Below are 18,941 nucleotides of genomic sequence, written 5' to 3' on the forward strand. Positions count from 1 at the left end.
CCGTTAAAGCAATCGTTAAGCACAGTTCAACAAAGTCTATTCTTGATTCTAGATTATGTAGTAGCATAACAAGCGAGCGTCTAATTTCGAATGATCCAATGCTATATTACCTCCAACTGTGTCGCTCACTCTACTCTTATCACCTTTCACCCTTCTATTTATAACTCTCAATTCAGCTTACAACAATGATGGACATAAAACAAAATCGCGCCAAATACACACACCACATAGAAAAGAATCGCTCTATCTACACCACACGTACCACCGGGTCCAAGCAAGATACGAAAATGGACCTGCAACCCGATCGCTTAATAACCATCAACAATTTGTCTCTCTGTACGCACCCTCAATCGTGATCTAGCAGGCGACACGGGCTCACGGGCTGCAGTGCCATTACCCTTGTTTTGATAACAGCAATTGACATCTTCCCACTCAGGAGGCACGACCTTAGTAACTCTCTCGCTCGTCTTTCGCTCATCCAACTGGCGAGCTTCACTCAGGGTCTTGACCACCCCTTTTAGTGCCTCCCGTTGGAAAACACTGAAGCCAGACGGCTGATTGATGCAGCCCCAAGCGCGCCAGTCTACGGCCGTCTCGTGCTCGCTGACCTTTGTGACAGTCATGCTGTCCCAGAACCCGTCGAAGATCATTTGGTGGTCGCTTGTATTCCAGTAGAACATTGGCCGGTCAGCTTGTTGCAAGGCGAGATTGAAGGAGCCATCAGGTTGTGTGGCCATGTTGTAGATTTGCTCGACGAATTCGACACCGTTGGCGGGCATGACGCGAACAGCGCCGGGAGTCAAATCTGTGCCGGAGACACTGATGGGGTGCGGGACGCCGATCCAGGCTGTTTGGTGGACTGTGATGGGTTAGATATGGGTTGATACTGCTGAGTTTTAACTTACAGTTCTTCATGATTGCACTGACATCCTCGATTTTAGCGCCTAGTGTGATTGTTGAGCGCGATCGTTGGTAGGGCATATCATGGGAACATGTGCATGCGCCTTCGATAGTCTCTTGAGAGCATGAAGGAGGAGGTGTGTAGCAGACTGGGCTGCTGGACACGAAGTGTGATAGGATGGACAAAGTGATGATGTTTATGAGCTTCATTTTGCTAGAACTTGAAATCGACTGATACTGTACGTAAAGATACAATGAACGACCTTTCAAGGAAATTGCAAACTTGAGATTCTTTGATTTTTCACTTGCTCGAGAACCGACTCTTTGTATTTCAATGAACCAGATAACGTCGTTGCCTTCACCCCACCGGCCTGCGCCCTCTCGTGTTGTTCGATGCGCCACTTCGCATCGCCCATTGGAAGGAGTCTCAGTCATGAAACGGATAGCCTATTTCGAGACTCGTTGAGGCTATGGCTCAGCTCCTCAATGTGCTCATGAGGAGCTCATTTCGTCGAACACGGGTGATTACGTTGCTATCATGCGATCCTTCGTGTGGGATGACTAGTCTCTCGCCACGTTAAGCCTCGCGGAATGCGTAACGAGTGTGAAAAAACAAAGTTGTTTGATGGTGGTCAAGAGGTCTTAGATCTCGGTCTAGACTCTAGAGCAAGCCCAACACTGAGCTTGGTCCAGCGCCTTGTCTGTTCAATCGCGCACGGTTCTGGAGGCTCAAGCCAAAAGCATGGATTGTATAAATGGCAACCACGTGGCAAGCCACACATCCGGCTCGATGGGTCCTAGTGATAAGCCTCGCGAAAAGGATTCTCTTTGGATGTAGACATTGTCATTCTGCATTCGATGCCCTGAGTGAGATCCCAAATCGAGAAGCCTTGTTACGAGAGCTGAGAAATCCCGAAGGAGTGCTGACAAGAGTAAATGTTCCATACTACGCGGACGGTGTGCGAAGCCATAATCTCAAGTCGGCGAGGTTTTCTCACAAGGATTAAAACGTGGTCAGCAGGGTTGTTTGGCGATCGGCGGTTGACAACCTCGCCGACTGCCAAGACTCGCTAGCGGAATGTTGCATGTCTTGCCGAGAACAAAGTGTCGGAGGGTTGAGATACATCACCGTTCAAGGTTTTATGATTGTGTTCTTGGAAGGGCTGTTAACAAGCTTGAGATGAACGCGACCTTCTTTACTTGAGGTTCTCAGCATACTTCTCGCTACGAACTTCGAAACCCCCTTTTCTCTACCCCTTTTGTCTACCCAGTTCCATAGCACCATGATCATGGCGGTCTCTAGTAATCCCGTCCTGCTTGATAGATTCATCTTGCTTGTGTTACCACTCTTTTGTGTCTTCATTCTGGTTGAATTACGATATTCATATGCTCGCCGCTTTTTTGCTGCTCTTTTCTCTATACTCTTCAGTGTAAGAAGATCTTATGAAATAGTGTACAATCGTTAACAAACCAAAGACATACCTACATCAAAAATACCCAATTATCCAGCACGAGACACAGCAGCCCCTTCCATCACTCCCGTTCACTTTTCCTAATGGTCAAGGCGACACAGAAAAGTTTCTCCACGGACGAACGAACAGCGCCAAATGGCAGAACCGGTATGGATCTCTATATCGGATCTGGTCGGGTCAATCGCCGGAGGTGGTTCTTACTGAGGCTCGACATGTTGAAGCTGTCTTCAAGGACTCGCATACTCACCAAAAAGCTCACGCGAATGATAGTGGACAGCTCATGTACACGCTCCTTGGGTCCTGCCTCGGACTGATCAGCGGTCAAGGTTGGAAAGCAGTGCGCAAAGCGTCCGAGCCGGCCTTCTTGCATCGATCTACTTTGGCTTACACCGAAGACTTCACAGAATTGACGAGGTCTTGGATTGCAGGGCTTGTGGACAACCCGGAGTTTCGCGATAATGGTCGCTTACATCCCGTCGAAGACTTGAAGCTCTTGCCATTCTTGGCAGTTGCTAAAGTTTTGTTTGGCGACTTTGGTGACGATCTAAAGGCTCGGCTACTCGCAATTATTCCTGGACGAGAACAGCTTATGAAATACGTGGTCAAAGGAGGCATGCCCCGCTTCTGGATTTCCCAGTTCCTCCCGCTGCAAGCCAACCGCGAGTTGAAAGAATTCAAGTCAAAGTGGGCTTCGTGGACTGACGAAGCATACTCCCGAGCAGTCGAAAATTACTCTGGCGACTCGTTTAAGCCTTCGATCATTGACATGTACTCAGCTGTGGCTGAAGGTACAATCACGAGGGAGGAGGTCCTGCAAACACTAGATGAAATGTTGTTTGCCAATCTAGATGTTACCATGGGAGGAATCTCATGGAACGTGGTCTTCTTGGCTGCCCATCCGAGTATACAGGAAGAATTGCGGAATGAATTTGGTGGAAGAGCTGCCGATCGAAACGCATATCTTCTGGAGACTAATAATCTTCTTAATTCCTGCATCCTGGAGTCATCTCGGCTGCGGCCGCTGGCTGCCTTCTCCGTCCCACAGTCCTGTCCTAATGTTCGCGTCCTGGACGGCTACGTTGTGCCACCAGGAACGAAATTTATAGTAGACGCATATGCTCTCAACATCCGCGATCCGTTCTGGGGTAATGATAGGGAGCAGTATCGACCACAGAGATTTTTGGAAAGACAGAAGCTCGGCAAAGATACGCGCTATCGTTACTGGCGGTTCGGATTTGGACCGAGACAATGTCTAGGAAAATATGTTGCCGATCTTCTGATCAAATGTTTGATCATCGAGCTGTTGGAACGCTATGACTTGAGACTGTTCGAAAGTAAGGAAGCAGAATGGCCATGGAACGATGAAACCTGGATTCATCACCCGGAGATGGTGGTGATGTGTAAACCGAGAGAGAAAGCAATATTATGATCATGGCTGCCCAAAGCAATATCGCCAATTGGGTCCAGGTAGGACATACCGCAGGATCAAGTCTCGGAAAATAGATGTTCAATTTTATGACAGCGCATTTCCATAGTAAAGAAGACATGTCTCGGGTGTATCCCCACCAAAAGCCGACAGAATGATTGAATGAACGTATCCACTGCTACCGCTCTAGATGGTTGAGTGAGACTAGAAGACCAGTACGGAGAATCATCATTGTATCGCGAACCTCGAACTGCTTTATAGCGCGTGTTTTATATCGATCATCCGGCTTGACTCCTTCGTTTGTTTTTCTTTTTATGCTACATTTGAGTAGTGCTCGCGCAGCTTTTGATCGGAAGAATTGTCATCGTCATCGTCTTAGTCGTCGTAAATCTTTGCCCCTAGAGACAAGTGAATTTAGCCTTGAACGGATGGCCTAGGGTACCTGCCTTCTTAACGTGATCGACCAAACCCAACGCTGTAGCTCTAGGAAACCAATGAGTTATACGGTTTTCCAGACACCTAGTAGTCTGATGACCGACGCTGATCTGAATCGATTGGATGTCGATCAGATAATTATCGTATTTCTCTAGCAGTTTTTTCTATACTCCTTTCTAGTGCCGAGAGAAGCCGGAATTACCATCGTTTGGAACGCATTCTACGCTGAGATAGGTCTGCTTGGACAGATTTAAGGATCCCGAGCGAGCGAAAGTATAGACACAGCTCTTTGGAGATCATCTAAAGGCCTTGACTTGAGGAAGGAAATAAGGGACAATGAGGGCGAGTCAGGCTGTACATGAGCCTAATTCACCAAGTACGACATCTTACCCCTCTCAGTTCATTTACTAACAGCAAACCTCCTGTTGATTGAATGGTCGAGGGCTGAGCGGTCGCGGGGATGTTGCATCTACAGTCAGCAAAAGGCTTCCAGAAGGAGACCCGACTGCGGAGATGAATACAACCGAGAGCATACTGCTCGTTCAGGAGTTGATGCCATAAAGAACAAGCTGAGAGGTTGCACCTACAGTCGCTTGTGCGTTGGCCAAGGAAACACGAAATCAAAGTCGGTAGTACGGTAGGCGTACTAGAGCTCCGGTGGACGCTTTGTCACCTTTTCTTTTCATGGGTGAAAGTTTCTAATTCATTCTCTTTCGAAGTCCCACACTTTCCTAGAACCAGACTAACATCCTCAGGTCGTCTTTATCTTTCGTCCTACGAATCCACAATGCAGCCACCGATATCTTGTTTCTGATCATCCTCCACGACGCGCGCAGCTTTCACGACGCGCCCGTCCTTCCCACATCGATCATTACCATCTCACGCGATGCTTGACTGCATACAACGCGATAATATGTAAAAGCCGGTTGCCTTGGTCCAAACCTACTACATGCGGTACTCCATACTATTTAGTGCAGCGAAGACACCAGAGGCAAAGAAATAGCAAGATTTGATGATACTACTGTAGCCCCAGGCCAGACCTACAGAGTACAGATTACTATCCAATCTGACAGCAGAGACTTTAGGCTGCCTTGTTACAAAGTCCTATCGTAAGGAAGAACTTTTGCAAGAGCTTATCTGTCGCTGTATTATTTAACGGGCAGACTGACCTGTCTGGGAGCGTCCGAGATTGGCTCCCACTGAAGTAGTCGTATGTGCAGCTCACAGCCATGCCCTGAATTCCCACCACTCTAAGTATACTGTCTTGGCTGCCTGATGCATTTGCTGCTAGTCGTTGTTGTTTGCAATCATTAGAGGTGTCCACCAATAGCTTCGCACATCTGAGCCGGCCGAAGGTGACTCGAAGCTACACAACCAGGCCTTCAGTGACGCTCAAATATGCGAGGTGACGGTACAGTTGAGTTACTTACTTATGGAACGTGATCGATGAGAAGGGATCATGCTAGGATGATTGGCCGATGCTACGCAATGATCAAACATGGGTGTAGCTAGACTCGGATCGTCAACATTGAGTTGATCCTTCAATTTTCTTCTATTCTATTTTCTTAACGTCACACGACATGGATATCCGTCTGCCGGATGACTTCCTCCATTCATAATTTGGTAGGCCCTTTCTCCTTCAAGTCTTTTGATTCCGTCCGATGGATTAATCTTGTCCCATTCATCATAAACTTCCTTAATGTCAAATTCCCTTACAGTGAGAGCCAGAGTCACTTTAATATCCAGCATTGCCAGTGTCTGCCCCAGACAGTTTCTAGGTCCATGTTCGAACGGTCGCCAAGCGCCTTTGACCGGGTGCAAAGGGTCGCTCGAATTGACCAACCAGCGTTCCGGCAGAAACTCGTTAGGCCTTGGCCAGTATTTGGGATTACGTTGCAGAGCTCCGTGTACGATCCAGATGTTCATTGTATCTGTTGGGTAGAGTTGTCCGGAGTCGTTGTCTCGAAGGGATACATCAGGTCGACCTCCACGCATGCCAGATGCAGCAGGAAACAATCGCATGGCTTCCTTTATGACAGCCTCCGTATATGGCAGCTTATTCAACAGATCTGGCTGGTCACAAAGAAGCTTGGGGGTGTCCGTCAGGTTCTCTCCAAGGACAGCGTCGTGCTCATCGCGAAGCTTTTGCATTGCGCCGGGATTATGCTGGAGAAGGTAGTAGCAATAACAAATAGACGAAGACGTGGAGTCGTGACCGGCAAAAAGAAACAGTCGGATCTGTGTAGCGGCCCATGACTTAAAGCTATTGTCTAATCGATCGGCGGTCTCTCCTGATTTGGACGGCTTACCCTCGCGCATGTAATCGGCAATTGTCAGGTTCATGATGGATCTTGTCGAGGCAGCTTTGTCGTCGCTGGCCCATTCTTTGAAACGCTGGTCAAGCTCCTTGGAAATGTAATTGTTCATCCGATGGCCGTTGTACCATTGCATTATGGGTCTGATCGGGTTCCATCGGATGAATGGATTCAACTCGTCATTGAGGCATTGCCACGAGATTTGACTTCTCATGGCGGTGGCAAGCTCGTTGTGTTGCGTCTGCGAGTGGAGTCTCGAGTTACTAGAAACTGTCAATACACGCTTTCTGGCCAGGAGAAGCTGAACCCACAATGTGACTGCGCCAATTATGTCCATAGTGTACCAGAGCGTAGCTTCGTCTAGAGAAAACATGTCCTGCTTGCGTGCATGCGACCTGAGGACCTCGAGATAGACCAGCGCTTCTTCAACAATGTGATGGGTCTGGTTGCGGAGGTAGCGATCGTTAAAACCTGGACTGAACAAAGCTCGCGACGATTTCCATGTGGGACCGTTCATGGTGAAAAGATTATCACCACCAGCGAGTGGCTGGAAGAACGGCTTCAGCGAGCCAGGCTTGATCAAATCATGTTCCTGACAAGCTTGAATCGCATGACTAGGCGAGGAAACGATAAGGAATGGGTCACAAAATGGCCATAAGTCCAAGTAGAAGAGCGAATCCGTCTTTCCAAATTTGCGAGACAGAATGACGAACGCATCAGTCTGCTGGGAATCCTTCGGCATTGTCTTTAGTATTTCCGGCATTACTAGAAGGTGGCCAAGGATGGGATTCCATGGTGGCATTGGCTGATCAATTGTGAGTCCAAGGTTCTGGCCACTATACATTGCAGATATAGACTTACCATGCCAGCTTCGCGAAGTCTGTAGAAAGGCATGCGAGCTTTGTAGCCTTTGTAAATGACGTACGCAGTAAAGCATAGCCATAGTGGGACAGCGTAGAACAACACCACAAGCCATGCCGGACCATGGTCCAGAAATGAGAAGACCATTGCGGATTGAGTCTTGGACGGAATATGTGCTGCACTAATCAAGACGCGCGGTCCAAAGGTGCCTTTAAGGTTGTCGCGTCTGGCAGCTGAGGTCGTGCAATGTTTCAAGCTCGGTATTGATACAGGTAAGAAACAAGCAATAGACCACTTTTGTATCCACCCTGCTTACCTTGTGGACAAGCCTTGCCATCATCTGCGCCGCATATGAAAGTTCGCCCGTGCCTCAGTTTAGCCCCACGTCACTCTATCGGCCTTGGTGGAGATTGTTATTGAGGCTGCGTACCTGCGCGGTCTGCTAAACACACATCCACATCCTAGCGCTTACTCTAGTCTAAGACATTCGAACAAAGAGGGTCGCTTACATTCCTATGTTCATGACTCTTCCGCGTACAGCCAACGGCTTGTCTGGTGGCCTCTCTGGCTAACGCACACGCTTCGAACTGCTTCCGCAAAATATCGACGTGAATGTTGTCGAGAAGGCAACCGATGAAGGTGTATCATCTCGGCTAGAGACACAAAAGAAACTATCAAGTTGCTCAATCAGCACACAATTGCATGCACGGATTCACTTTCGAGGTACGCTAGTGCCAAACAATATATCCGCTACACATTTATTTCGAACAGAAAACATGATCTATTTACCCACCCTTCCAAGACTGGAACGCTCCACATTTAATGAAATCTACGGTACATGTTGCGCATTTCCACGTTGGGCTTAAACCGAGAGCCTGTCTCTAAGCTCCGAGGGGAGAGCTCTTGTTTACCGTCTAAATGTATCGCGTGGCTCATATTCCTCATAAGCTGTTGATGGAGGGCTCACCTCCGATTCGTGGGTAGACTGGACTGACTTTGGTATGTTAGTGTGATCCTCAGCTGGCGAACAATTTGTGTGACTTACAAACTGCTTTTTCACAACGATGCTCCGATTAGATTCGCTACCGCACAAGGTATCGTCCATACTGTGGAGTGCATGACTTCGATTGTAGCCCCTGATAAACGTCCCCAGCCCGGTCATGGTCGGCCGTGGAACCTGAGGCAGGTGACCTATTTCGGTGTCCTCGAAGTCGTTCTCGGACGATTTGTTCTTTCGGCCTCGGAGTAAACGTTTGTACGAATAGAGCGGTGGTGGGGCGTGCTGGCCCGACTGATTGTGTTTCACAAATGCCGTTCGGAAGGTTGTCAATGATGCCATGAAGACTGCCACAGCTGCCTCCATGAACTGCCAAAACAGCGACCACGGGACGTCGGTGCCGATATCATTCTTCACTTTGCTCACTCGTGTTATGGCCATCGCCACCATCACGAGCGACAGGCAAAGGAAGATACCTAGGACCATTTTCTGACGGAACTTCAAATTTGATTGTCTCAGAATTATGACTGGAATGCTAACAACTACAAAGTGTTAGATATGCCTCTGACTGGTATGTAAACTCACTCATGATGTCAGTCAAGCAGTCCAGTCCTGTGATGAATCCAGTCAAAGACACATTCAACAGTGAGCGAGACGGATCCAAGCACTTCACTACTCAAAGGTCAGCGAAAATGAAGATAAAAGATGTAGGTGGCGTACATGAGTCGACGCCGGAGTAAGGGCACAGTATGAACGGCTCGGAAACCAGAAACATCCAGGTTACTATCGTAAAGACAACGACCGACCAATACCAAATGCGAATGCCACGCACTCTATCGATGAGGTTATAGAAGAAAGCCAGGAAAGAGAACTTGACACAGAAAATTGCAGTCCATGCCAGGCAGAGAAACGTTTTCAATGGAGTTGTGCCGTTAATAACCATATCCAGTTCTTTCGGCGTGAGTCTGTACGCAAGGGTCACATCGTGTTGGATCGCATTGTCGAGGAAGTACGCCTCTGCATTCACGAAGAGCATGGCAGCCGATACACACAGACAGGCCAGAGCAAAGATGAGGAAGTAGTCATCGAGAGCCAGCCGTCTTTGTGTTGTGAGGCGTGTTGTCAGTCTCGCAAGCAAAGTCAAAACCGAAATGCCAAAGAAGATCCCGATGGTCACCTGAATGTATCAGCATGCTCAAGTTTTTAACCTTATAAGGATCCAAAGCGCACCTCATATGTCTTCCGATGGATGGAGGTGTAACTGTCCGTATCTATCTCCATCTTTCTGCTATCGGTAGAGTCGTTCGACTCGTATCAGATGTACAAGTTACGATTGCTAAAGACGATTTGCATTCCAGAGGAAGTATGGAGAAGATTACAAGTAAGCCGAAGTCGAGGTTCACGCTGCTGAGCTGGCTATGCAGCCTTCATATGACCCCCATGCGGAGTCTTCGGTTATTGGCTGGGGCAGCAACATGGCTGAAATCTCACCCTGCAACGTGAGCGCAACCACTACGACTATTTTTATCCAGCTGTGGATATCGATGTGTATCCTTGTAGTATTTGGGGTCTGAACTACGCAATCTTGGCGGTCTTACGTCCTGTCAGCGCTTCTGCAAAGGCGTCAACGGGTTTGACTTCCCTATAGTAGTTGTGAAGCCGAGGTATTGCAGCACGAGAAGCAATGTAGCCAGAATGAATGTCTCGGTCTTCGCTTTCATGTATTCTGGATTGGTCAACTCCCAAGGGGCTGATTGCGATGCTACATGGGGCAGGCGATAAGGGCAAAATCTACCGACCGGTCAGGTCCACAGTAACACGACTCCACATATACTTTCTTATTTCAGTGTCAATGTGTTTCCCTTATTCAGCATACAGTCCTTTAAGTATAAAGTGGTCAGGTCTTCCCAGACTCATATAGAATGTTACTGGATGTTACCTCCTGCTCAACATATACTCGCGTATTTCTCCTGGCCGATTTTTCAAATTATCATTTCCTCGAGATTCCTCACATAGTCATGATCGACTTCATCCGAGGATGTTGGTCTGATGATGATTTTGTGCAGAAGGGAATTGCTATTGCATGTGTGGTTACTCTGCCTTTTGTTTTGAACTATATTGTATATGATGTTCTCTTCAAAAGATTGCATGCTCGCATTCCCCATGATACAACCAAAGACCTAGAGCAGCACCCGAAGATTCCACCCACTCTACCTCATGCTGTACCGATTCTCGGCAGCGCGCTTGGTCTCTTGTTTGGGGGTGCAAAATTCATGGATAGAGCTACGTGTGTATCAATCAACTGTTCTTGTACTATATAAGTCTTCAGACTGACATAGTTGTAGTCGATACGCGGGATATCTTGCCCCTGTACGCATATCACTTCCCGTTGATGAGATATACATGATCAGTGGGCCAACCACTCTTGCCGCCCTGTGGAGGCAGAAGTGGTTGTCAAGTCCTATTTTCGCTTATACTGTCGGCCTCAAGTACATCTTCGGTATGCGAGAGGAGTCTATCAGAACATATAAAGCGGACAACTCTGGTGTATATCAGAAACCTCATCCAGACAGTAACGTGGAACCACGTAATCGGCTTGACTACCTTACGCACAACGGGCTTCTGAAAGGACTCGCCAAAGAAGGTCTTGGGCCTTTACTCCAGCGCTTTGAACACAACTTTCGGTCCAGACTTTCGAGTCTTGGAGTAACGGAGGAATGGGTTGAAATGCCGGATCTACTTGAGTTCTTTGAACAAAATGTCGGCAACTCCATTCTGGAGGCTCTATTTGGACCAACATTACTCACTCGGAAAAACTTCTTACGCGACCTTTGGGACTTTGACCGTGGGATCCGATTCCTAGGGAAGAGGTTTCCGTGGTTCCTGGCACCCAAGGCTCATAGAGCTCGCGATCGCATGCTTGCTCATTTACAGGCCTGGTATATTGAAGCGCGGAAGGGATTTACTGAGGCATCAATCTTACCCGATGGAGATGGAGATCCGTTCTGGGGATCCGAGCTTGTGAGATCAAGACAGAGGTACTTACTCGCTGCTGATGAACAAGACGATGCAGCAGTGTCATCAGTTGATCTGGGCCTTCTGTGGACGTAAGCCATATCCATTCGTGAGTTCGGTGCATTGTTACTGACATTAGCAGCTCTGTCACGAACATCGTACCCAATGCATTGCTCACCATTCTACATGTGTTCGAGGATCAAGAGCTTCAGAGCAAGTTACGCCAGTCTTTGGCTAATCTTACCAAAAGAAGTGATGGGGTTTCATTCAATGTTGAAGACCTACTTCAAGATCCACTGATGAACTCTGTGTACGCAGAGACCTTACGACTTCACGTCCATGTCTTCACCACCCGCTGTTCACCACATCAAGACTTTACTGATGGCCGTTGGTTTGTCCCAAGAAACAAGGTCTTCATGGTCAACTCTTATCCTGCACATATGGACAACTCCTACTGGAATACAAAGGATGGCAAACATCCCCTGAACACCTTCTGGGCCGAAAGATTCATCCTTGACCCAAGCGACCCTCTGAGTGGCCCCCGTAAAGATGGCCTCTCCCATGACGACCTTGGTGATAAGGGGATTGAGAAGGCTGGTGAGAAATTGTTCACACTCAAAGGACTAGACGGAGCATGGATTCCATATGGAGGAGGCTATGGCGCATGCCCGGGTCGACATCTCGCTCGGAGACAGCTTCTTCTCATCATGGCCACAATGCTGTCGATGTTTGATGTCGAGTTCTTGACACCAAACATTACAATGGATACTTCGGGGTTTGGAATTGCGACGGAGAAGCCAAAGCAGAAGGTGAAGTTCCGCATGCGAAAGCGCGTCGTTTAGGGTTGGAATCGTATCTAGAATGGGGACGCAACATATCAATATCCATTGGTCAAGCTGTTATCTGAGCGAGCATCCCTAAAAAGTAATTCTTGAAGTATTGCGTCACTGGGAGTCTCTTCCCTGTTTGAAAGACTGGATACGTAATGAAATGTGGGTGGCCGCAATATGTCGCTTGGGTGTTCCCAGCTCCTGTGAAGACGCCAGTAGCGCAGGATCACACGTCAGCACAAGGGGGCATTCACGGTCCCCATAATTCGGTATGAGGCATTCCAACCGCTTGAAAACTACCTCATACCTGGCTATGTTGAAGCTGAGAGTTAATATTATTGCTTTGCTAAGATCTAGGTCTGCAAGCATTCTCCACTCCATCTGGACCTCATCTACACGAGTCGCTGGAAGTGCACCTGAATTGATCTCTCAATCGTTTAGCGTACATATCAAACATTCTCATCAGGACAATTTGGGTACCATATACATACACGTTTATATCGGTGTACTAATCAATCTTAGTGGGAACTGCCTGCCCCCGCGTACTAAATTCTAGTTAGCGCCGGGGTCAGAAATTCCTCCCGACTTCGATCCGTTCCCGCGCCAAACGCCTCGACTCAGCCTGCTTGTATCAATCTACACATACCAATCAGCCAGTCTTCTTACTGCCGAGAGGCTGAGAGCCTTGTACAGAGCAGGCGTTCTCGAGTGGGTCTGTCATTCACGCGATATGATCTTGCAGCCCTGATTGGATGAAAGAAACGGATCAACCCACCATGACTGCATCAGTCCAGTTGGCTAATCAGTATGGAATTCTACTCTGTTGTCAGAGTGGATGCACTAACATGAACGAGCCTGCACCCTGCAGATACTGAAGTTGGGCTGACGCTTCAGCTTCCAGGTCAAGGTGTAGCACCAGTAAGGCAAACGATTTTCGGAACTCGACCATTGCGGACCCTCGAAAACAAAGGCACATCGACCAGCTATGGTGTCGTAACGCCGTCTAGTGACCACATATTATAACATGGAAGGCTATGCGCGGATCTACACTGCACATCAAATTAAAAGAAGGAAGCAGGGCCGAATTTTGCAGCCCCCAAGGTCTGGGAATGGAGTCAGCAAGGCACACAATCTATGATCCATGCTCGAACAACGATCACAGTCATCAGATGGCCTCACCCTGTACTTGCATGGATTCCAGTGCGGGATACCGTTTTCATCCGAGATCGAAGGCATTCCTCCACAACTTGCAGTGTTTTGCATCGATTGGCTTCTCACGCTCGAGGATGGATAAGCATAGCTGGTGCCCAAGCCTCCTAAACACATTATTGTCGCATGCAACAACGAACAGGGTCCAGTATGCGAGATGATCGTGTCCGACATGCGGGCTCCCTTGGCTGTGACACATGTTCCCAAAAGTATCCCAGACAGACGATATCCGTCTGACTTAATCTTACTCTGGCATCTGAATAGCAATTTACTAAACGTGTGTAGTCCGAATGTAACTTACATACTATGTATTAATCGGTATTGTCTCGTATCAAAAGCTGACGCATCGGCCGGCACGCGCTCCCTTGCAATCTCAACAAATGATGATTTTCCTCCACGCCGCAGAGGCATCTCACGTCGGCCAGTTCGTTCTCCAGTCTCAATCTTGATGTAAGCTGCACATACCGCCTGAGCTCTAGGGAAGGAGTCGCGGCTGTCACAAACGGTTTGGGTGAAACTTGTAAACAGCCTTTCCTGAAATTTCCTTCGATATGTCGCCCGTAGCAGAAATGGGTCCATCGTCACTTCTTCAGGAGTCTTCTGCGCACTGGCTTCATACCATCGAATTCTCAGAGCAGAAAACACCAAGCTCACAGAAGCTTACACCGCTCGTCTTCCGAAACTTGTCTGTTCACGGTCATGCAGTCACAGCGGATTTTCAGCATACATGCGGGAACTATCCGTCTGTGCTTCTGGGACGAGTCCAACATAGACATGCAAAAGACGTATGTATATTGAGATGCTTTGATGGTATCGTAAGAGAATCTCAGATGCACCTGATCCTTGGCAGACCTGGAAGTGGCTGCACTACACTCCTTAAAACCTTGACTGGAGAAATGGATGGCTTAATGCGGGATGCGGATAGTAAACTTGAGTACGGAGGTGATACTTGCCACCACTATTTACAAGAGCACCAACTTACACCAACTTTAGAAATCAATTCTAATCGTCTGCGCAAGACATATCGAGATAGAGCTGTGTACCACGCCGAACAAACTGTGCATTTTCCAGAGCTCACTGTACGTGAGACTCTGGAGTTCACTGCAGCAGCCGTCACTCCTGCGTCTCCTCAAGCGGGCGTGTCAAGGAATGATCACATACGGTCTTATGCTGATGCAACTATCAGACTATTCAGCCTCGAGAAGGTTGCTGATAGTAAGATAGGGGATGATCTTGTTCGAGGAATAAGCGGTGGTGAGCGCCAAAGGCTTAGTGTTGCAGAAGCCATGATGAAATGCTGTCAAATTCAGGCCTGGGACAATAGTACCCGTGGCCTTGATCATGCGACGGCCCTTTTCTTCGTCAAACTTCAACGTGCCATGTGTACTGTACTTCAGTCTGTGAGTATCATGTCACTTTATCAAGCATCGGAAGCAATGTACCAGGTGAGATCTGACCATCAACCTCTCACATTCTGCTAATTATCACAGGAATTTGACTCGGTTTCCTTGCTATATGATGGATTACAGGTATACTTCGGTCCTACGAATAGGGCGAAGTCGTTCTTTGAGGACCTAGGGTTCATTTGCAAGCCCGACATGACCACACCAGATTTCTTAACATCCTTGACAAATCCCGCCGAAAGAATGATAGCGAAAGAGGCCCATAACCGTGTGCCTAGAACTGCCGCAGACTTCGAGCGGGTGTGGAAGTCGAGTAAGGAGTATGGCATGCTACTCCAGGAGATTGATGGACACTTCGTGTCCGACTCTGGAACCACCGAGTCTAAACCGTGCTCTAATCCTGTGATAAAACGGTAATGGCTAGATCCAGAGTGCCACCACGATCGCATGTTCGAAGTTAACGTTGCTTAGGTCGACATACATGATTCCCTTTGCTCGTCAGCTGGGGCTCTGTCTCATACGTGCAAGCCAAAGGCTCAAGCATAGCTATGTTGCCACCCTCTCGGGCATATCTGGGCTTGCTATTCTGGGTCTCATCATCGGGAGTGTTTTTTACGATCTCCAACCCAACACAGGGAACTTCTTTAGTCGAGGAGCCATCATCTTCTTCGCCACTATTCTGAATGCCAACGCCAGTGCTTTTGAGGTATTTGAAATGTCTGAGTCATGCAAAGGGCGAATACTAGAGCTAACTCCAAGTCAGGTATTGACAATGTGGGCACAAAGACCAATCGTGGAGAAGCAGTCTCGCTACTCTCTCTATCATCCGTCGGCTGAGGCTCTTGCATCTATGCTAGCTGATCTACCGTCTAAGATAATCGCATCTTTGGCATTCAATTTGTCAATCTACTTACTTACCAACCTACGACGGGCGCCTGCTGCATTCTTTACCTTCTACCTGTTTGGTTTTACGTGTCATCTGACGATGTCAATGTTCTTTCGAATGGTAGGGTCGCTATCACGGACCTTTGCGCAATCAATGGTTCCAGTCTCGGTTTGGATCCTGAACCTAATCATAACCTCAGGATTTGTGCTCCCATCACAAGACATGCCGCCTTGGATCCGGTGGATCAGCTATCTGAATCCTATGGCATACGCATTCGAGTCTGTCATGGTAAATGAAGTAGGGTCACAGTTTACCCAACCGCAGAGGAGGCAAGAGCTAATCGTTAAATCTAGTTTTCGGGTCGCTATTTTTCGTGCTCAGGGTTCATCCCTTCTGGTCAGTCCTACAACCAAGCCAATGCTCCGCAGACATGCGATTCGGTTGGCTCAGTCCCGGGCGGAACAGAAGTCAACGGGTCTCGCTACATCGAATCCCAGTTTTCGTTCAAGATTGAGAATCTTTGGCGTAACTACGGTATTCTGGTTGCTTTCATGATATGCTTTTGCATTATTCATCTCCTTGCTGCAGAGTTCATCTCTGCCCAACGTCCACGAGGCGACGTCTTGATTTTCCAAAAAAAGTCTAGCTCAAGACGGGGAGCTATCAGTCAGGTCGATGAAGAAATTGGCCGAATTACTGGTAGTGAGGAGAGTCCGAATGCAGGGCTAGACTCGCCAAGTACTATCGTACAGACAGAAGAAATTCCCAGTGCGTTGCATAAGGGCTCAATACTTACCTGGGATGACGTTGGGTACAGGATTGGAACCAAGTTATCGTCTAAACAGATACTATCGGGAATCGATGGATGGGTAAAGCCTGGCACGTTGACAGCGCTCATGGTATGTCTTATCTCATCATCGATATCGGTGTGTCACTAATCGCGACCATCAAGGGTGCAACAGGCGCGGGAAAGACGACATTACTCGATGTTCTGGCAGCCAGAACGAGAGTTGGGGTGGTCACCGGGAACATCAGCGTCAACGGAAAAGTCAGGGACGCCGCCTTCCAGAGACAGACAGGTTTTGTGCAACAAACAGACGTACATGTAGAAACATGTACGGTGCGCGAAGCATTAATGTTCAGCGCTACCTTAAGGCAGCCTAGATCTAAGACAAGATTAGAGAAAGCCCAACATGTCGATTCGATTATCAACACCTTAGGTATGGATGCATATGCCGATGCCGTAGTGGGCACTCCTGGCGCAGGTAAGGTCTCACTTTTAGGACCATAAAATTCATGTGGCTGACTATACAAGGTTTGAACATCGAACAACGCAGGAAGCTGTCAATTGCAGTTGAGCTTGCAGCTGAACCAGATGTCCTTCTATTCTTGGATGAACCCACTTCGGGTCTTGATAGCCAGACAGCCTGGCTCATATGCTGTCTTCTACAAAAGCTTGCAAGAGCAGGTCAGGCGATTCTGTGTACCGTCCATCAACCATCAGCCCTCGTATTTGATGTGTTCGATCATGTTCTAATCCTTGGGCCAAGAGGACGGCAGCTTTACTTTGGCGCAACTGGACCCTCCTCTTGTCATCTGGTGGACTACTTTGAAAGCAATGGCGCACGAAAGCGAATAAAGGGAGAGAACACGGCTGAATGGCTGTTAGAAATCTCCTGTTCTGCACCCACTTCAAGCACGCAGAAGGATTGGGCCGAGGTTTGGGAAGATTCGGAAGAGCACAGACAGATCAAAGCATCTTTGGGATATCTAACAAGATCCAAGTCGACTCAGGAGTCCATACCCCCAACCGCTCCGACGCAAAAAGAGTATGCTACACCTTTACTTGAGCAGATCCTATGGGTCACATATCGCAACCTCCAGCAAGAATGGCGCATTCCGTCATACCTCTACCCGAAGGTCCTACTCAGTGTTGGAACAGTATGTCTAGTTCTTCATGTTTGATATCCATTGGCACGTACTCATGATATCCCATAGGCATTCTTCATCGGCGTCTCCTTCTGGAGGCCAGATTCAAGCATCCAGGGCATCCAGAACCAGATCTTCGCCATCTTCTGTCTGATGATCCTGTTTGGTAGTCTTTGCCAGCTCATTATAGACCGGTTCGCCCAACGTCGTGCGGCTTTCGAAGCTCGGGAGCATCTGTCTAAGACATTTTCCTCTTCGGCGTTTCTCGTGGCAAGTATACTGGGCGAAATCCCGTCGCAAACTGTGATTGCCCTCTTGATATATGTCTCGTGGTATTATCCGATAGGCTTCTACAGGCACGCAGGGGCAAGTATACACGCACGAGGTGGCCTGATATTTCTGTTCATATGGTGCTACTGCGTATTCATGTCCACGCTGTCGCTGCTAGTCATTGCCGGCATCGGAGACACTAGCGTTGCTGTCAATATCGCCCAGCTCATTTACTCACTATCGCAAGTCTTTTCCGGGTAAGTAAAAACTTCTTATACTGCCCTGCCATACTGAGGGCTAAGAACTTCGCTGATGGTGCATCTAGAGTTCTCATAAGGCCCTCCGCATTACCGTCGTTCTGGAAATTCATGAACCGAGTGACGCCTTTGACATACCTCATAGGGGGCATATCAACGGTGGCAATGTGGGGAGCAGATGTTCGATGCAGGCCATCCGAGCTAGTTGAAGTCCCGCTCCCCGCGAGAAACACCTGTGGGGAATACCTTCAGGCCTACATCGCTACGGCAGGCGGGTACGTTGTGGACCCTTCAGCCACTGCTTCCTGCTTCTATTGCTCGGTGGCCAGTTCGGACGCCGTACTCTATGCGCTGGGCTTTAAGTATGACGAGCGGTGGCGTAATGTGGGTTTGATGCTCGCGTATATTGTGTTCAATGTCGCGGGCATTGCGTTTCTTTTCTGGCTCAAAGTGCGTCGTTCGTAGTTACCTTTGTGGGTTATACCATTCTTGTTTCAGGGGTTCAGGGATGCTGGCCTCGCTTATGATAGGATCAAGCTGTTTGGCTGAGTTACTTATATTTCTGGTAATTAGTGTCTTTACAATCACTAATATCACTTACCTACCTGTTACAGTCACCAATATATCACACCACTCACGTATTGTGCGTAGTCTCGCACAGTGGACGGGAATGCTGTGGTTACCGGGTTGGGTTATCATCACCCCCCGTTGTGAGCAAACAAACTGATATCGTCAC

General features: G+C 48.2%; 6 protein-coding genes across 6 annotated transcripts; 3 read left to right on the top strand and 3 right to left on the bottom strand.

Annotated features, from left to right (window-relative positions):
* Positions 1-19: 19 nt before the first annotated feature.
* EJ05DRAFT_94738 (uncharacterized protein) lies at positions 20-1,495 on the bottom strand. The gene is made up of 2 exons (XM_033750086.1): positions 906-1,495; positions 20-859 (listed from the first exon to the last, which is right to left on the bottom strand). Exons 1-2 carry the CDS (start codon positions 1,333-1,335, stop codon positions 309-311), a joined length of 981 nt encoding a protein of 326 aa, XP_033598684.1. The 5' UTR covers positions 1,336-1,495; the 3' UTR covers positions 20-308.
* Positions 1,496-2,041: 546 nt separating this feature from the next.
* On the top strand, positions 2,042-4,147 carry EJ05DRAFT_478247 (cytochrome p450 monooxygenase GliC). Its single transcript, XM_033744417.1, has 2 exons — positions 2,042-2,330; positions 2,377-4,147. The coding sequence occupies exons 1-2, from the start codon at positions 2,190-2,192 to the stop codon at positions 3,799-3,801; spliced, it is 1,566 nt and encodes a 521-aa protein (XP_033598685.1). The 5' UTR covers positions 2,042-2,189; the 3' UTR covers positions 3,802-4,147.
* Positions 4,148-5,782: 1,635 nt separating this feature from the next.
* EJ05DRAFT_478248 (cytochrome P450) lies at positions 5,783-7,651 on the bottom strand. Its single transcript, XM_033744418.1, has 3 exons — positions 7,410-7,651; positions 6,860-7,353; positions 5,783-6,811 (listed from the first exon to the last, which is right to left on the bottom strand). Exons 1-3 carry the CDS (start codon positions 7,554-7,556, stop codon positions 5,791-5,793), a joined length of 1,662 nt encoding a protein of 553 aa, XP_033598686.1. The 5' UTR covers positions 7,557-7,651; the 3' UTR covers positions 5,783-5,790.
* Positions 7,652-8,106: 455 nt separating this feature from the next.
* On the bottom strand, positions 8,107-9,834 carry EJ05DRAFT_512766 (uncharacterized protein). The gene is made up of 5 exons (XM_033748366.1): positions 9,637-9,834; positions 9,127-9,583; positions 8,992-9,078; positions 8,455-8,948; positions 8,107-8,403 (listed from the first exon to the last, which is right to left on the bottom strand). The coding sequence occupies exons 1-5, from the start codon at positions 9,685-9,687 to the stop codon at positions 8,317-8,319; spliced, it is 1,176 nt and encodes a 391-aa protein (XP_033598687.1). The 5' UTR covers positions 9,688-9,834; the 3' UTR covers positions 8,107-8,316.
* Positions 9,835-10,475: 641 nt separating this feature from the next.
* Positions 10,476-12,393, top strand: EJ05DRAFT_94530 (cytochrome P450). The gene is made up of 3 exons (XM_033750085.1): positions 10,476-10,697; positions 10,752-11,513; positions 11,564-12,393. Exons 1-3 carry the CDS (start codon positions 10,624-10,626, stop codon positions 12,261-12,263), a joined length of 1,536 nt encoding a protein of 511 aa, XP_033598688.1. The 5' UTR covers positions 10,476-10,623; the 3' UTR covers positions 12,264-12,393.
* A 1,636-nt stretch (positions 12,394-14,029) lies between these two features.
* Positions 14,030-18,670, top strand: EJ05DRAFT_518928 (uncharacterized protein; the record flags this gene model as incomplete). Its single annotated transcript, XM_033748714.1, is given in 10 exon segments — positions 14,030-14,402; positions 14,454-14,905; positions 14,951-15,276; positions 15,296-15,569; positions 15,627-16,046; positions 16,103-16,648; positions 16,702-17,014; positions 17,065-17,690; positions 17,748-18,205; positions 18,274-18,670. The coding sequence occupies 10 exon segments, from the start codon at positions 14,030-14,032 to the stop codon at positions 18,668-18,670; spliced, it is 4,185 nt and encodes a 1,394-aa protein (XP_033598689.1).
* Positions 18,671-18,941: the final 271 nt, after the last annotated feature.

This window comes from Pseudovirgaria hyperparasitica (assembly GCF_010093815.1).
Source record: "Pseudovirgaria hyperparasitica strain CBS 121739 unplaced genomic scaffold EJ05scaffold_12, whole genome shotgun sequence".
Classification (NCBI taxonomy): domain Eukaryota; kingdom Fungi; phylum Ascomycota; class Dothideomycetes; order Acrospermales; family Acrospermaceae; genus Pseudovirgaria; species Pseudovirgaria hyperparasitica.

Excerpts from the sequence above, each read along its gene's own strand:
- EJ05DRAFT_94738 (XM_033750086.1), bottom strand. The coding sequence starts at position 1,335 with ATGACTGAGACTCCTTCCAATGGGCGATGCGAAGTGGCGCATCGAACA. Across the intron at positions 860-905 it reads CAGTGCAATCATGAAGAACT|TCCACCAAACAGCCTGGATC; the intron begins GTAAGTTAAAAC and ends AACCCATCACAG.
- EJ05DRAFT_478247 (XM_033744417.1), top strand. The coding sequence starts at position 2,190 with ATGGCGGTCTCTAGTAATCCCGTCCTGCTTGATAGATTCATCTTGCTT. Across the intron at positions 2,331-2,376 it reads TTTTCTCTATACTCTTCAGT|ACATACCTACATCAAAAATA; the intron begins GTAAGAAGATCT and ends AACAAACCAAAG.
- EJ05DRAFT_478248 (XM_033744418.1), bottom strand. The coding sequence starts at position 7,556 with ATGGTCTTCTCATTTCTGGACCATGGTCCGGCATGGCTTGTGGTGTTG. Across the intron at positions 7,354-7,409 it reads GACTTCGCGAAGCTGGCATG|CCAATGCCACCATGGAATCC; the intron begins GTAAGTCTATAT and ends ACAATTGATCAG. Across the intron at positions 6,812-6,859 it reads ATAATTGGCGCAGTCACATT|TAACTCGAGACTCCACTCGC; the intron begins GTGGGTTCAGCT and ends GACAGTTTCTAG.
- EJ05DRAFT_512766 (XM_033748366.1), bottom strand. The coding sequence starts at position 9,687 with ATGGAGATAGATACGGACAGTTACACCTCCATCCATCGGAAGACATAT. Across the intron at positions 9,584-9,636 it reads TCCATCGGAAGACATATGAG|GTGACCATCGGGATCTTCTT; the intron begins GTGCGCTTTGGA and ends TGATACATTCAG. Across the intron at positions 9,079-9,126 it reads TTACTCCGGCGTCGACTCAT|TGAAGTGCTTGGATCCGTCT; the intron begins GTACGCCACCTA and ends ACCTTTGAGTAG.
- EJ05DRAFT_94530 (XM_033750085.1), top strand. The coding sequence starts at position 10,624 with ATGCTGTACCGATTCTCGGCAGCGCGCTTGGTCTCTTGTTTGGGGGTG. Across the intron at positions 10,698-10,751 it reads TCATGGATAGAGCTACGTGT|TCGATACGCGGGATATCTTG; the intron begins GTATCAATCAAC and ends ACATAGTTGTAG. Across the intron at positions 11,514-11,563 it reads GATCTGGGCCTTCTGTGGAC|CTCTGTCACGAACATCGTAC; the intron begins GTAAGCCATATC and ends TGACATTAGCAG.